The following is a 15,365-nucleotide window of genomic DNA, read 5'->3' as shown; positions in this document are numbered from 1 at the left end:
TCTGGTTTAAAAATATTCTTAAAAAGATAAAGGTAAATGCAGAATTTAAAAAATAAAAACTAAAAATACATTTAAAAAGAAAAGTAAATGGCTATTCTATTCCAGTCATTTTGAGGCCCTAGCTGGCTATTTTAACTATAAAACTTTATGATCTGTACTAAAATAGAATGCCACCTTCCAAAATTTTTATATAATCTTTTGATCAGAAGAAAATATAAAACTCCCTATTTTATCATTTGTTGATCACCACTGTTAATAATGTGGTATATAACCCTCCAGAATCACTACCAAAAAAAGATATATATGGAATATATATATTATATATAAAATATATATAATTGTATATAAATATATATATAATTATATAAATATATATAATTGTATATAAATATATATAATTATATAAATATATAACTGTATATAAATATATATACAATTATATATGAAATATATAATTATATATAAAATATATATAATTATATAAAATATATATAATTATATATAAAATATATATAATTATATATAAAATATATATAATTATATATAATATATATATAATTATATATAAAATATATTATATAATATACATATAATTATATATAAAATATATAATTATATATAAAATATATAACACATATATACACACACACACACAGAAACACACTTTTTTCTTTTCTTTTCTTTTTTTTTTTTTGAGACAGAGTCTTGCTCAGTTGCCCAGGCTGGAGTGCAGTGGTGTGATCTTGGCTCACTACAACCTCTGCCTTCCAGGTTCAAGCAATTCTCATGCCTCAGCCTCCTTAGTAGCTGGGATTACAGGTGCACACCACCACACCCGGCTAATTTTTGTATTTTTAGTAGAGACAAGGTTCCATCATGTTGGCCAGGCTGGTATCTAACTCCCAGTCTAGGTGATCCACCCGCCTCGCCCTCCCAAAGTGCTGGGATTACAGGCATGAGTCGCCACACCCAGCCTACCTTCAGTATTGATGTTTCCGACAGTTCTACAATTGCCATTCTTTTCCCACCTTATATACCTGTAGCTCTTAAATTTTAATGTAAATAAGAATTGCCTGGGAAACTAAATGTAGATTCCTAGGAATAACCCCAGAGAATCTAAGTCATTAGGTCTAGTATAAGGCCTAAAAATATGTGTTGTGAACAAGTCTACCAAGTGGACCATTCTCTGAGAAAGATTGCTGTGCACATTTATCTCATAAAATCGGTAGCTTCAAAAACCACCTAAACAGTAAAGATTGTGTCTACATTCTGACTTTAATCAAGTATTCTACTGTATTTCTAAAAGCCTATTATTTCTCACAATCTATGGATGATCACAGCTGGACTCATCATTTCTCCCATTGTATTGATTAGTGGGTAGCAATATTCACCTAATTTTCCTAGCCAGAAACTTGAAAGTCATATTTTAGTCCTCTGTCTCTATTATATTTGGCCACAGTCCCATTATTTCTCTTTCTAATTATCTTTCAGCCTCCTCTCACCCTCCCTAGCTCTTTCAATTCCCACTGCCACTGACTTAAGGCTGTCATTACTTTTCATCTAAATTGAAGTTCCCAGAGTCCCAGTCTCCAGTTTTACCATTCTTCTTTTACCCAACTAATTTCTCATACTGCCACTATTGTGTTCTTTTAAAATGGAAACCTGAGCATGTCATTCCCCTGCTGAAAACCCTTCACTGGCTTGCTACAGACTTAAAATCATCCAAAATTTTTAGTAGACTTTATGACACATAATCTTTACCTGGACTGTCAGTCTTCCCATTTCTTTCCCTTTCCCACTCCGAATTGTCCTTAGACATCATTTCTTCTAGGAAACCTTTCCTGAGTGTGTCTTCCGAAGTCTCAATTGGGACCCATATAACGGGTCTATTCCTATTTTATCCCATGCATATATGTGTCATACACTTAGAATGGAATATTGTAATCTCTTTATTTGCTTCTTTTCTTTTATATTAACCTTGAAGCTCCTTGAAATGGCAACTTTTAATTTTTTTTTTGTTTCCATAATACCTAATATATATTAATCACTCAGAAAACAGTTTTGGAATGAATAGATAATATGCCAAAAATATTTTTTTATATTTTTTGAAAACCAGTGTTTTTGTTGTAAAATTATATTTTTTATTGCCATGTTTATAAACTTCAAAGTAAATTCTATAGAAAAAATTTTAGACCTGAGTAAAAAAAGCAAATTTAGAAATTCTGAATAGTTTTTAAAAACAAAATATTTTTGGCCGGGCGCGGTGGCTCACGCCTGTAATCCCAGCACTTTGGGAGGCCAAGGAGGGCGGATCATGTGGTCAGGAGATCAAGACTATCCTGGCTAACACAGTGAAACCTCGTCTCTACTAAAAATACAAAAAATTAGCTGGGAGTGGTGGTGGGCGCCTGTAGTCCCAGCTACTCAAGAGGCTGAGGCAGGAGAATGGCGTGAACCCGGGAGGTGGAGCTTGCAGTGAGTCGAGATCATGCTACCGCACTCCAGCCTGGGGCACAGAGCGAGACTCTGTCTCAAAACAAAAACAAAAACAAAAAACGAAATATTTTCTTTTTAGCCTATAATAATGCTTAATAGTCATAATGTAAAAAACTTGTACAGAAACACAAAATACCTTAAATTGTGTTTCATTATGTTAGGGTTCATAGCACCAGAAGGTATACTCTGTCCATTGCTTGAGATTTTTAAAATGCAAGGTCTGCATTTAAATATAATGTAGAGCTGGCAGAAAAGGAGAAGCTGGTCATCATTGGGGAACCACTGCGTCATAGTTGTACTGGTTAGGATAGGCTGCTGCTGAACAAAAATGTAGGATTAAATACAGTAAACGTTTCTTAATCATGTAATAGTCCAGAGCATTTCCATTTAGATTAGGTAGGATGTGGACTCTGGTCAGGGACTGAGACTGACTGGAACCTTGCCATCTTAAACAAAATAATTTCTTTTTTTTTTTTTTTTTGAGGCAGTCTAACTCTGTCAACCTAGGCTGGAATGCAGTGGCACAATCTTGGCTTACTGCAACCTCTGCCTCCTGGGTTCAAGCGATTCTCTTGCCTCAGCCTCCCGAGTAGCTGGGATTACAGGTGCACACCACCATGACGGGCTAATTTTTGTATTTTTAGTAGAGATGGGGTTTCACCAGATGGGGTTTGGCCAGGCTGGTCTGGAACTCCTGACCTCAAGTGATCCGCCTGCCTCGGCCTCCCAAAGTGTTGGGATTACAGGCATGAGCCACCGTGCCTGGCCAACAACATCACTTCTGAGGTTGTCTTGGGGGTTATCTAGGCCTACTAGTTACAGTAGCCAGCTAGTCAGAAAGAGAAAAGAGCCTGAAGGAACAATTGTGGGAAGTTTTATGAGCCACTCCTGGAAGTGGCATTTGTCACTCCTGCACGTATTTCATTCATTGACCAGAATTCAGTCACATGGCCACACCTCACTGTCATGTGGCCATACCTAACTGCAAACAAAAAAAATGTGTCTACACTATAGCATTTTTGTGTACAGATAGCCATCTTTGCCAAAGGTCTCTACATTCAGCCAAATCATATAGTGTTCATAACTCTTAAGCTATAGTATCATATGGAATCTAACTTAACCTATAATTTCACCATAATTAAAACAAACATTTTTATCCCTATTTTTTACACATTGTATCATTAAATATTATTAAATGATCAACTCTATTTAAACATTGATATTTTCCTAAATTAATTGTTTTACAATAAGATGAAACCCAACTGAATTTTCGTGCTTGGCATTGATAACTTACTAAAGCATTGTTCTGTATTTCATTCCCCTATTAGGGCGTAAAATAGAGGCTAATTCAGGTTTTCAAGTGAGCATCTCTTCTCTGTTGTTTAGGTAGTATCAATGACATTTGATAAGCAAATAAGATTTACAGAGATAAGTGATGCTTGTGAGTTAGTGCACATAACTACAGTTTACTATAATTGCTCTTAAAGCCAGGACAGGCTGTGTTTTAGAGCTATTAATCTGAACCATTAGGAAGATTTATAGATTGTATCCTTGATAACATTCATTCATTTTTATACAGGAAAATAGTTTTGAGTATTATACTATGTTGTCAAATATAATCCCAAGGTAATGAAGTTGATGTAGATTAAGCAGATGGCATAAATATTTAGCAGTATTTGTTAAATGGAGTTGAATTTTAAGAAGGACTATGTTAGGAATACAAAGGTCATTCTCTGAGTATTTCCCCAGTAATAAAAGTAACTTATGTAATTGAATATTACCTAATGAAAAAATGAATATAATTTACAAAATATGTGACTGAGGCTAATTTGCTTGTGCTTAGAATAAAATTGTATTGAAGCATTATTTTTAACTCCTTTGGAGGTTCATCATCTTCCAAGCAATTAAACATTCGTGTTCCCACATCTTCTCTTCTCATTCTGTTCTTTTCCTGGGAAATGTTACCTTCTCCCAAGACTTTTGGAAATAATACATTTCTCCCCCCTGGACTAGACCTCTCTTCTGAGCTCCATATTTCATACTGTATATAATTGCCTATGTGAAAACCCTTCCAGTCTATCTCAAAGCTACCTTAAACTCATCGTGTTTTAAACTAAGATCAGTTCTTGGAACTGAACCTGGTTCTCTGGTGTTCCCTAACTCCATAGATGGCAGCGCCAGCCAACCAACTGGGTATTCTAGGCAGAAACCTGGAACACCAACTTCGACATTTCCTCTCCTATCCTGTCATCACTTAATTGTCAGTTTCACCTCCCCAATCTTAAACTTCTCCCTTTTTCTTCATTTCCACTAGCTGCTATCATCTCTCAACTACACTACAGAAGAAAGTCAGAATAATCTTATCAAATCTAATCATGACAACCTATTCTTCCTATCTCTAGTCCCGATTTTTCATTGACTGCCTATCACTCCTAAACTGAAAATGGAAGTGTTTATTTTTTTTAAATCCTGCATGACTGAGCCCCTGCCTGTTTCTCTAGCCTTATCTCATACAGTGCTTCCCCTCTAGTCCCATGCTGTAGCTACATTGACCTTTTTAATTTCACAAGGGTGTTACCCTCCCTCCTGCCACAGGCCTTTGAACATGCTGTATTCTATCTTTCTAGAATGTCTTTCCCTCCCCCTTTTATCTGGTTAACTCCCACTCATCTTTAGATGTCCACTCCATGCCATTTCCCTAGGGATGTCCTCTCTGACCTCCCTGACTTGAGATTTTTCTGGATGTCTTATTGTTTTCACTTCAGTTTTACTGGTTAAGATTTCAGTCTTTGGAAATTTGTTGAGGCTCGTTTAAGCATGTAATCTGTCTTGATGACTCTATATCATGTGCATTTGACAAGGATGTAATTGTGAAGTTGTTCATCATCGTGTTCTATAAATGTTAATTAAGGTCAGTGGTGTTCTTTAAATTGTCCTTGTTTTTACTAATAAAAATTAAAGACTAGTTCCATCAGTTGATGAGAGAGGGATGTTAAAATTTCTGTTTATGAATGTGGATTTGTATATAGCTCCTCCTTAATGGTGTCAATTTGCTTAATCTATTTTGAAACTCTGATATTAGGCTCATATACATTTATAATTATGTCTTTCTGACTCTTTTCTCACCATGAAATGTCCCTTATCTTTTTTTACTATTTTTTCTTTATCTGATATTAATATAGCACTTCGGCTTTTTTATGCTATTTGAATATCTTGTAAATAGCATTTGGTTGAGTTCTTTATCCATTCTAATGGACTGTTTAGTCCATTTACATTTAATGTAATATTGTTGTGGTTGAATTTAGGTCTTCCATTTCACTGTTTGTTTTCTGTTTGTCTCTTTATTTTTTGCTCTCTGTTCCTCCTTCTCTGTTGTATTTTGAATTAGTTGAATAATCTTGGCATTTGATTTTAATTATCTGTTGGGTTTTTAGCTAATTCTTCTTTGCATTTTATTCTTTAACATGCTGCTTTCTGGGCTGTTGTATATATTCTTATCATTTTATAGTCTATTTAGCATTAGTGTAGTACCACTTCCCATAAAATGTAAGAATCTTGCAACTATGTATGGGGTACATTGCCCCATCCCTTATGCTATCATTATTATAGTACATAATCATAAATATCACAATGCAGTGTCATAATTTTTGCTTTAAACAGCCATATGTATTTTAAATAAACTAATCTATCTTTTTTCTCTGTTCTTCAGATTGGATCATTTCTGTCTCCAAGTTCACCAGATTTTCTCTCTGATCTCTTTTTTATCTCTAAACTGCTGTTAAGCCAACACAGTAAAACATTTTTTTTAGAATTGTTTTTCAGTTCTAGAAGTTACACTTGGTTCTTTTTTATGGCTTTCATTTATTTACTTAGTTTTCCTTGCCTTTTGTACTTTACAAACTATTTTTCTTTATGTTCTTGATCATAAAGTTATTTAAATCCATGGTGATTACTAATTCCAGTATATGGATTACCTCAAGGTTGGTGTCCACTGTTGCATTTTCTGACATTTTCCAGTTTTTCCACATGTCTAGTAATTTGGAATTGGATCTTAGACAATTAAGAGTATATTGCTGTAGGCATTATATGTAGGCTTCAGTTTGAGATTTGGAGAGTCTATATCCAGAATCTGTGCTTCCTGTGGCTCTCTCCTTTCTAGGATATCCTCCCTCATGTCCAAAGTGCTCTGGTCACCCTGAATCTAATCTCAGGTTCTTAAGCTAGTAAAATTTCAAGTTTCTGTCCTTGTGCCAAATGTTGTCTGCCCACAGAGAAAAACTTGTACAAATAGAAACTCATACAGTGCTTTTTCATTTTGTCAGACATTAACTCCCCTCCAATTTCTGCCTGCTTTTGGTTGCTCTCTAGTGTCCTCAGATAGTTGTGGTTTACATTTTGTCCAATATTTGTAGCTGTTATCTGTAGGAGAGTTGGTCTGATAGTAGCTACTTTGCCATTACCAGAAGTAGAACTCTATTATATTCAGAGTTTCCTTTATGGTTTTCTTAAGATTACCAGGAGGGCTATCCTATCATTTGTAAATAATGATAATTGTTCCTGCAGCTTTCCCATATCTTTTATCTTGTTTAATTACATTGGCTAGCACTCCTATGTAACATTATAAGTGATGCTTATTATTTTCTTGGCTTAAGTGGAAATTCATTCAGTCACCAATTTGTCCTTTACTGTGTACTAAGCAGTAAACTTTGAGAATTCCAAATGGAGAAGTTGTCTAGAGCTCAGAATCATTTAAGCAAGAAATAGATTCTTGTAATGCATCAGTGAATAGATAATTGAAATTCTGAGAATGGCTTTTGTGTTTTAAATTAGAATTAGGCTATTGGTTTGAAAGAGATTCTGTTTATCGTGTTAAAACAATATCTTTTTCTTACTATTTAAGAGCTCTCTTTTTAAAAATTCAGGAGTAATTTTTCAGATTGTCTTTTTCCAGATCTTTTTTAAAAATGATAATACCGATTTTCTTCTTTGATACATTGGTATTATAAATTTCTTTCCTAATGTTCAGGTGTTCTTATATTCCAGGAATAAGGCATACTTGGGCTTGGGGTATATGTTATGCATATTTCGTTTCCTATTAATGATATTTTATGTAGATTTTGACATTATAATACAGTAAATGCTGTCTTAACCCACATCAACTTAACTTTCAGGATTCTGTTTGTCAAACAGACTGAATGCTTCTGTCTGGGGGGCTCCTTTTCAGAATTGCCATGCACCTGGCTTGAATTGCATGCCAGTTAACAAACCTGATTATCTCAGTTGTACACCTTGTTGTAATTACATAATATAATGGAATGTTACTGATAAAATATGAGTAAATAGTTATTTATTGAAATCTAAGTTGGAGGCTTTGGAAAGTCGTGATAAAGGCAAGTTCATTTTAAAATTTTTCTGACTAAATTATGCATGAGTGAAATAACTGAAAAAAAGGGAGGAGATCGTAAAAATCTAGGCCTTTACATTCATATTGCTATCTGAATGTGTTTTAAATCTTAATCTAAGAAAATAACAATGAGAAATGGACAATGTTTTGTGGGTGTAGTTTAGGCAAGAAATAGGAAATAGAAGGAGAATGATAAGTCAAAGAAAAGGGCTTGGCCCTACATAAAAGATTATTAAGGCTAGGTGTAGTGGCTCACGTCTGTAATTTTAGCACTTGGGGAGCCAAGGCAGGAAGATCACCTGAGCTCAGGAGTTCCAGACATACTTGGGCAACATAGTGAGACCTTGTCTCTACAAAAAAATTAAAAAAAAAAAAAAAATCTGGGTGTGGTGGCATATGCCTGTAAGTCCCAGCTACTCAGGAGGCTGAGGTAGGAGGATCACTTGAACCCAGGAAGCCAAGGCTGCAGTGAGCCGTTGATCGCCCCACTGCACTCTAGGCTGGGTGACAGAGCTAGACTTTGCCTCAAAAAAAATAAAAATTAAAAAAAGATGAGGAAATTAATATATATGTTTTATTAAATGTTTGAGTTATGTGTATATAATTGTTTTTAATAATTCTGCATTTTACATGTCGTTATTTGTGCTGATAATGTCAAGATTTGCTTTAGGTTAGGTTTTGGCATTTCAGGTTTCTATAATAGCTTTTTAAAAATATCTATGTGACTTGGCTGGGTGTGGTGGCTCACGCCTGTAATCCCAGCACTTTGGGAGGCTAAGGCAGGCAGATAACCTGAGGTCAGGAGTTCAAGACCAGCCTGGCCAACATGGTGAAACCCCATCTCTACTAAAAATACAAAAATTAGCTGAGCGTGGTGGTGGGCGCCTGTAATCCCAGCTACTTGGGAGGCTGAGGCAGGAGAATTGCTTGAACCTGGGAGGCGGAGATTACAGTGAGCCAAGATCGCGCCACTGCACTCCAGCCTGGGCGACAGAGTGAGACTCCATCTCAAAAAAAAAAAAAAAAAAAAAAAAAAATATATATATATATATATATATATATATGAATCTTCCTTTTTCTTTATGCTTATGCAAGGACACAAGAATTAATTTATACTTGAATTTTCTTTTTTTTTTTTTTTTTTGTTGTTGAGACTGAGTCTTGCTCTGTCGCCTAGGCTAGAGTGCAGTGGCACTGTCTTGGCTCACTGCAAGCTCCGTCTCCTGGGTTCATGCCATTCTCCTGCCTCAGCCTCCCAAGTAGCTGGGACAACAGGCACCTGCCACCACGCCTGGCTAATTGTTTTGTATTTTTAGTAGCAATGGGGTTTCACTGTGTTAGCCAGGACGGTCTTGATCTCCTGACTTCGTGATCCACCCGCCTTGGGCTCCCGAAGTGCTGGGATTACAGGCGTGAGCCACCGCACCCGGCCAAAAATTTTTTACCACACCCGGCCAAAAATTTTTTAAAGTTTGCTTATGAAACCATGTGAACCCTATACTTTTTAAATAAATAATTACTGTATTCAGTTTCTCCCAATGTTATTAGTCTGCTCAGAATTACTACCTTTTCATGAGTTCTTCAGCTGTAATCATTTACAATTTCCTGGAATATTATCTACTTCAGTTAGATTTAAATAATAGGAGCATGTGGTTTTATATTGATTTGTTGGTTCAACAGATTTCTGTTGAATATACACTTTAAACTAGGCTCTAGGCCAAGTAACGGAGATATAATCGATTGCAATATAGGTACAAGCTCTGCCCTTAAATAAGTTTACAGTTTGAAAGACATTGCATTTTGTCACAGTTCTTTTAATTTTCTCTCTACATATAGCTGTATCATATTTTCAATTTCAATGTGTATACGCTGAGTTTTCCCGATTGCCTTGGTTTTTATTTTTAGTTCTTTGATTTTTGTCTTTTTTTCCTGCAGTTTATAGGTTGTCTATCATTTTTTCTATCAATAATTTCTAATGTTTAATTTCTACTTTGCCTTTATCACCTTCTTCCTTTTCTTGAGTTTGATTGGTTGTAGGGTTTTTTTTTTTTTTTTTTTTTTTAATGATGAGCGCTCAATTACATGTATTATCTTAATCAGAAAATTCTAGTTTTTTTGGTAAGTGTTTTCTTTACTTTGAAGTGTTTTTTCTCCCTTGGCCTTAAAGAACATTAATTTGTGTTTCAAATGGGACCATTCTCTTAATTTGGCCACTGAATTTTTTTTTTAATGATGGCTTTTTTTGTCCCAAGAAATCTTTTGTGCTAATCCTGATTCTCTGTAATGCAGCTGTCTCTCTGCAGCTGTCTCTCTGAACTCTGAGCCCAACCTTGGGTCTAAATAAGAGGCCTACCTGTTCAGCTCTTCCTCAGTTTCCTGAGGGTCACAGATATCAGGTATGCTCATTCAGTTCCAGTGAAAAGAATTAGCCTTACCAGAAAAGAGAACACGCTGTCAGCCACTGTAATTCAGTCAGCATGGCACTTGTTCAAATCTAGACAAATAGACCATTGAAACAGAATAATAAATCCAATTTACAGTATTTGGGAATATAATTTACGTAAAGATGACATTATAGATCAGTGGGGAAAGGATATATAATTCATTAAATGGCCCTAATATGACTGGCCATTGGAATACCAAGAAAAAAAAGGATGAGGGATGTAAAGTCAATTCATCAATTTGTCTAGGAGACTTACAGGTAAATCTAAGGACAGAGAAAAACCTCTGAGTTTCTAAGACAAGAAAGCTAAAGAAGAGATAGACATATTAAAGTATATTGGATTTTTAAATTTTTGTTGTAAGTATACCATAAACAAAGTAAGGAAACATAATTTTGATTTGGAAACAATATTAGCTAATGTTTATTTTATACAAAAGCGTTCTTTAAATTGACAAGAAATTGGTAAATACCCCAGTGCCAAAATGGTGAAAAGATATGGATAGGTAATTCATAGAAGAGCACGTCCAAATGGCCAACAAACACATCAAAAGATGTTTGAATACATCCATTGTGAAGAAAATGCAAATTAAAATAACAGTGAACTATAAGTTTATAAATGTTTAAAAGAACTGTAACACCCATTGCTGTAGAAGAAACTGGTAAGGTTCCTCATTGCTGACAGAAGTAAAAACTGTTATAACCTGCCAGGCTTGGTGGCTCATGCCTGTAATCCCAGCACTTTGTGAGGCCGAGGTGGGCAGATCACTTGAGGTCGGGAGTTTGAGACCAGCCTGGGCAACATGGTGAAACCCTGTCTCTACTAAAAAATATATATATAACTTAGACTGGAGTGGTGGCACATGCCTGTAGTCCCAGCTACTTGGGAGGCTGAGGCACGAGAATCTCTTGAACCCAGGAGGCAGAGGCTGCAGTGAGCCAAGATCATGCCATTCTACTCCAGCCTGGGTGACAAAGCGAGACCCTGTCTCAAAAAAAAAAAAAAAAAATTTTGTCATAACCTTTTTGAAAAGCCATCGAGCATTTTCTTTTAAAAACATGATGGGCCTTAGACTCATTAGTCTCATTTCAGGGAATTTATACCAAGGAAATACCAATATAAACATGAATATATACTTATAACTGCACTGATGTAGATTGCAACCTCATTGTTATGGCAAAAAAAATTGTAAACAAAGTAGGGGGATATTTGAATAAATCGTGATACACAAATTGTTTCACACAGTGGATTAATATGTAGTCATTAAAAAGAAGGAAATAATGTTAAACTAGTTTACTTGGAGAGATTTTCCGGTTGATTAAGTGGGAAAAGGAGAAAAAGTTTATACGATATTCTGCTTATGTAAAATAATCACCAGAAAAACTCTGTATATACACAGATAGTCCCTGACTTAGGATGGTTTGACTTACAATTTTTTGACTTATAATGGTGCTAACCCAATATGCATTCAGTAGAAACCACACTACTCTTGAGATGCTGGGTGACAGTAGTGAGCCATAGCTCCTAGTCAACCACACATTTTCAACTTGTCATATTTTCAGTTTACAGTGGATTTATCAGGACTTAACCCCATCGTAAGTCAAGGAGCATCTGTATTTATATACGTAATTGTTTATTTTCCCTACCTGGAAATATACTCCTTCTATTTTCATTGCATGCCAAAGTCATATTTATCTTGTTAAACTGCCAAACACATTGGCTTAATATAGTTGAAAAAAAAAAAAACCTTGTGTAGAAAATTTCCAGTTATTTGTATTAAGCTATAAAATTTTATGGAATGTTCCTACTGTGAATAATTTACCCTTTACTCTTCTCAGAAATAGTGTGTGATCATGGGACGAACACAGGCTTTGGAATCACAGAAATTGGTTTCAAATCTCTGTGTGAGCTTGGACAAGTTATATAACTTCCTTCAGTCTTGATTTCTTCGCCTAAATAATAATTGAAAAGTTTGCTGGGAGGAATAAATGAAATTATGTAAAACACCTAGCAAAGTAATTGAATGTATTAGTTTGTTGTTTTTAAAGGGTTAGGTTTTTATGGCTCTAGACATTATAGTATGTTTTACTTGGCAATTTTTAAAATGTTCACAGTAGGAAGATAATTTTTTTTAGTTAAGCCAGGTTCAAGATCACTTAATATAGAATTTATACCTAATTCACTAAAACTTTATTTATAACTCTAATTTCTTCAGAAGTTTCTTCTGCTTTCAAGCTGTTTATTAAATGATTTTTAGGACCAGCTATTGGCATTTTGACATATCTATAGTGAACTATGTAATCATTTTACAACTTGATGCCAGTGAGGACAGTTAAAAATTATATATTTTTTTGGAAAGAGTAAAGAAGCTAAATTAAACCTATGTCAGCGAAAATGTACTGAATTCCAAGAGTGATGTGTGAGTGACCTGTTTTGATTGTTAGTAGAAAGTACTGGAAATTTTGACCATACTGCTAGATCTTGACATGGTTGTAAGCCATGATCAATTATGAAAGCTTAAATTTTGTGTAAAAACGCTAATAACAAGAACATACCTAGACATTCATTTGCAGTTACTACTTTTATATAAATACTTTTTTCTTTAGATGACCAAAATTTGTAATTTATTCTCATATTTTTATTATATAGCTTTTAAAACATTACCATATTTTCTTTTTTGAGAGCTATCCATTCCATTTTTCTTTAAGACTGGGACAGGGAGAAATTACTTGAAGCTTGGATGTCCAACCCAGAGAACTGCTGCCAACGATCAGGTGTTCAAATGCCAACTCCACCACCAAGTGGGTATAATGCCTGGGACACGCTCCCATCTCCAAGAACTCCAAGGACTACGCGCTCTTCTGTCACCTCCCCGGATGAAATCAGTTTATCTCCTGGGGATTTAGACACCAGTTTGGTATGGTTTGGTATTCACTGTACTTCTCATAGCTTTGTTTATAGTCTTTTAACATTCAAATGATTTAATATTGTTCCATGGAGTGTCTGGTTGTGTCTTGTAATTGAATCCTATCCCTTTCTTGAAAGGTTCAGTTATTTCCATGCTTCAGTAAATATTTATTATTACAGAATGTTTTTGTGATCTCTGAATTATAGACTGAAAAAAAAAGGTTTTCTTTCCTCATTTCCAAACAGAGAACTTAAAACAGTTTAGGGAAACCATCTATTTTATTTTCCCTTAAAACTTCAATTGCTTAATGATTTAAATACAGGCCAGGCACTGTAGCTCATGACTGTAATCCTAGCACTTTGGGAGGCCAAGGTGGGTGGATTGCCTGAGCTCAGGAGTTCAAGACTAGGCTGGGCAACATAGCAAGACCCCATCTCAAAATACATACACACATATATACATCATATTGAAATATAAAAAGATAAGTTTGTGATGGGCACTGTAAACCGAAAATACAAAAACATTTTTTATAATTTCTTGAAAGCTAATTTTTAAGCATTCACAATATATTGATAGTTATGTATTTGTTTCAGTAAAGCTTCTGGAGTTTGTTATCTAGATGCATTTCCGAAATAAGTGTTTTATTATTTTATGAAACAGTACTGCCATTGTCAGCATTTTTAACTGGCATATCATTGGTGTGCTATTATAGGAGATTTTAATATTTCTTGAATGACTCAGCCACTCAAAATATGTGATAAATATGAAAGTGCTTCTCATTTTATCTGTGCCTTTTTGGAAAACAGAATCCTGTAATTTGCATATGTAATGTGATAAATTTTGCTTCTAGAGCGCTATTGTTTAGAAGATACTAGGTAGGCGCAAAAGTGATTGCAGCTTTTGCTATTAAAATGGCATAGTTTTAATACGTAGGTGGGTTTTTTGTTGTTGTTGTTTTGTGTTTTTGGTTTTTTTGAGACGGAGTTTCACCCTTGTTGCCCAGGCTGGAGTGTAATGGCATGACCTCGGCTCCCTGCAACCTCCGCCTCCCAGGTTCAGGTGATTCTCCTGCCTCAGCCTCCTGAGTAGCTCGGATTACAGACAAGCGCCACCACACCCAGCTAATTTTTGTATTTTTAGTAGAGACAGGGTTTCACCATGTTGGTCAGGCTGGTCTTGAACTCCTGACCTCAAGTGATCTGCCCACCTCGGCCTCCCAAAGTGCTGGGATTACAGGTGTGAGCTACCGCGCCTGGCCTAATACTTAGTTTTATAGCAGGGTTCTCTCCCTGGAAAGTGTGGATATCCTGACTTGCTGCATTATAAATACAAAGTTACTCTGTTTTCATAGATTTTGAAGGGTAGGTGTAATGTGAAGGGCATGATACTGAAGTGGTTTTTTGCAACATGTAATTTGATGTTGGCCCAAATGATTTGTTTGTTGTACTTCCTTTTCCAAACACACAGTTGCTGATTAATACATAAATTTGGAATTTAAGGGTTTGATTTTTGCATTAAAACATTTAAATCCCACTTTTGTTTATAGTGAGGTAGTCATGGTATTTGTTACTGAAAGGCACACTAACTGTCCTTAAAACTTTGAAAGAGGTAACTTTCAAAAATTTTAATTACTGTACTAGTATTTTTGCCTTTTAAAAAAGTAAACAAAATGAATGTATTGTTCTCTTTCAAAAGTACATTCTGTTTAAATCATTGTTCTTCTTCATCTCCAGTGTGACATTTGTATGTGCAGTATCTCTGTATTTGAAGACCCTGTGGATATGCCCTGTGGACATGACTTTTGTAGAGGATGTTGGGAGTCGTGAGTATATGAGCACCTTAGCATTTCTTACTGCATGATAGCACTCTGATTTGTTAATAAAATTGTTTGCTTTCAGTATTTAATGATGCAAATTGTTTATATTGACTTCTGAGTTACACAGAAATGAATTTAGACTTTACTAGTAAGGAAAAATATTTTTGTTTTTATTTTTACGTCTTCCCCAGCTATTTTAATTAATGCTATTTAGCTTAATGTAAGGTACCTTTAGAAACAAAGCATACAAATAATTTTTCTTAGTATTTTAATTTATATTACATCTAATGTAAATTTCAG

At 35.0% G+C, this 15,365-nt stretch overlaps 1 protein-coding gene across 8 annotated transcripts in view; it reads left to right on the top strand.

Annotated features, from left to right (window-relative positions):
* The window catches only part of ANKIB1 (ankyrin repeat and IBR domain containing 1), a 158,352-nt gene that overhangs the window by 86,134 nt on the left and 56,853 nt on the right, over nt 1-15,365 (top strand). For all 8 annotated transcript variants that reach the window (XM_063725743.1, XM_054559496.1, XM_063725742.1 and 5 more), the window contains 2 exons: nt 13,050-13,258; nt 14,983-15,071. In XM_063725743.1, coding sequence (XP_063581813.1) covers nt 13,050-13,258; nt 14,983-15,071 — 298 coding nt within the window. The remainder of the gene's footprint in view (nt 1-13,049; nt 13,259-14,982; nt 15,072-15,365) is intronic.

Source organism: Pongo abelii, chromosome 6 (assembly GCF_028885655.2).
Source record: "Pongo abelii isolate AG06213 chromosome 6, NHGRI_mPonAbe1-v2.0_pri, whole genome shotgun sequence".
NCBI lineage: Eukaryota > Metazoa > Chordata > Mammalia > Primates > Hominidae > Pongo > Pongo abelii.
Note: the sequence above shows the minus strand (reverse complement) of the source record. Positions and strands in the feature narration are given on the sequence as shown.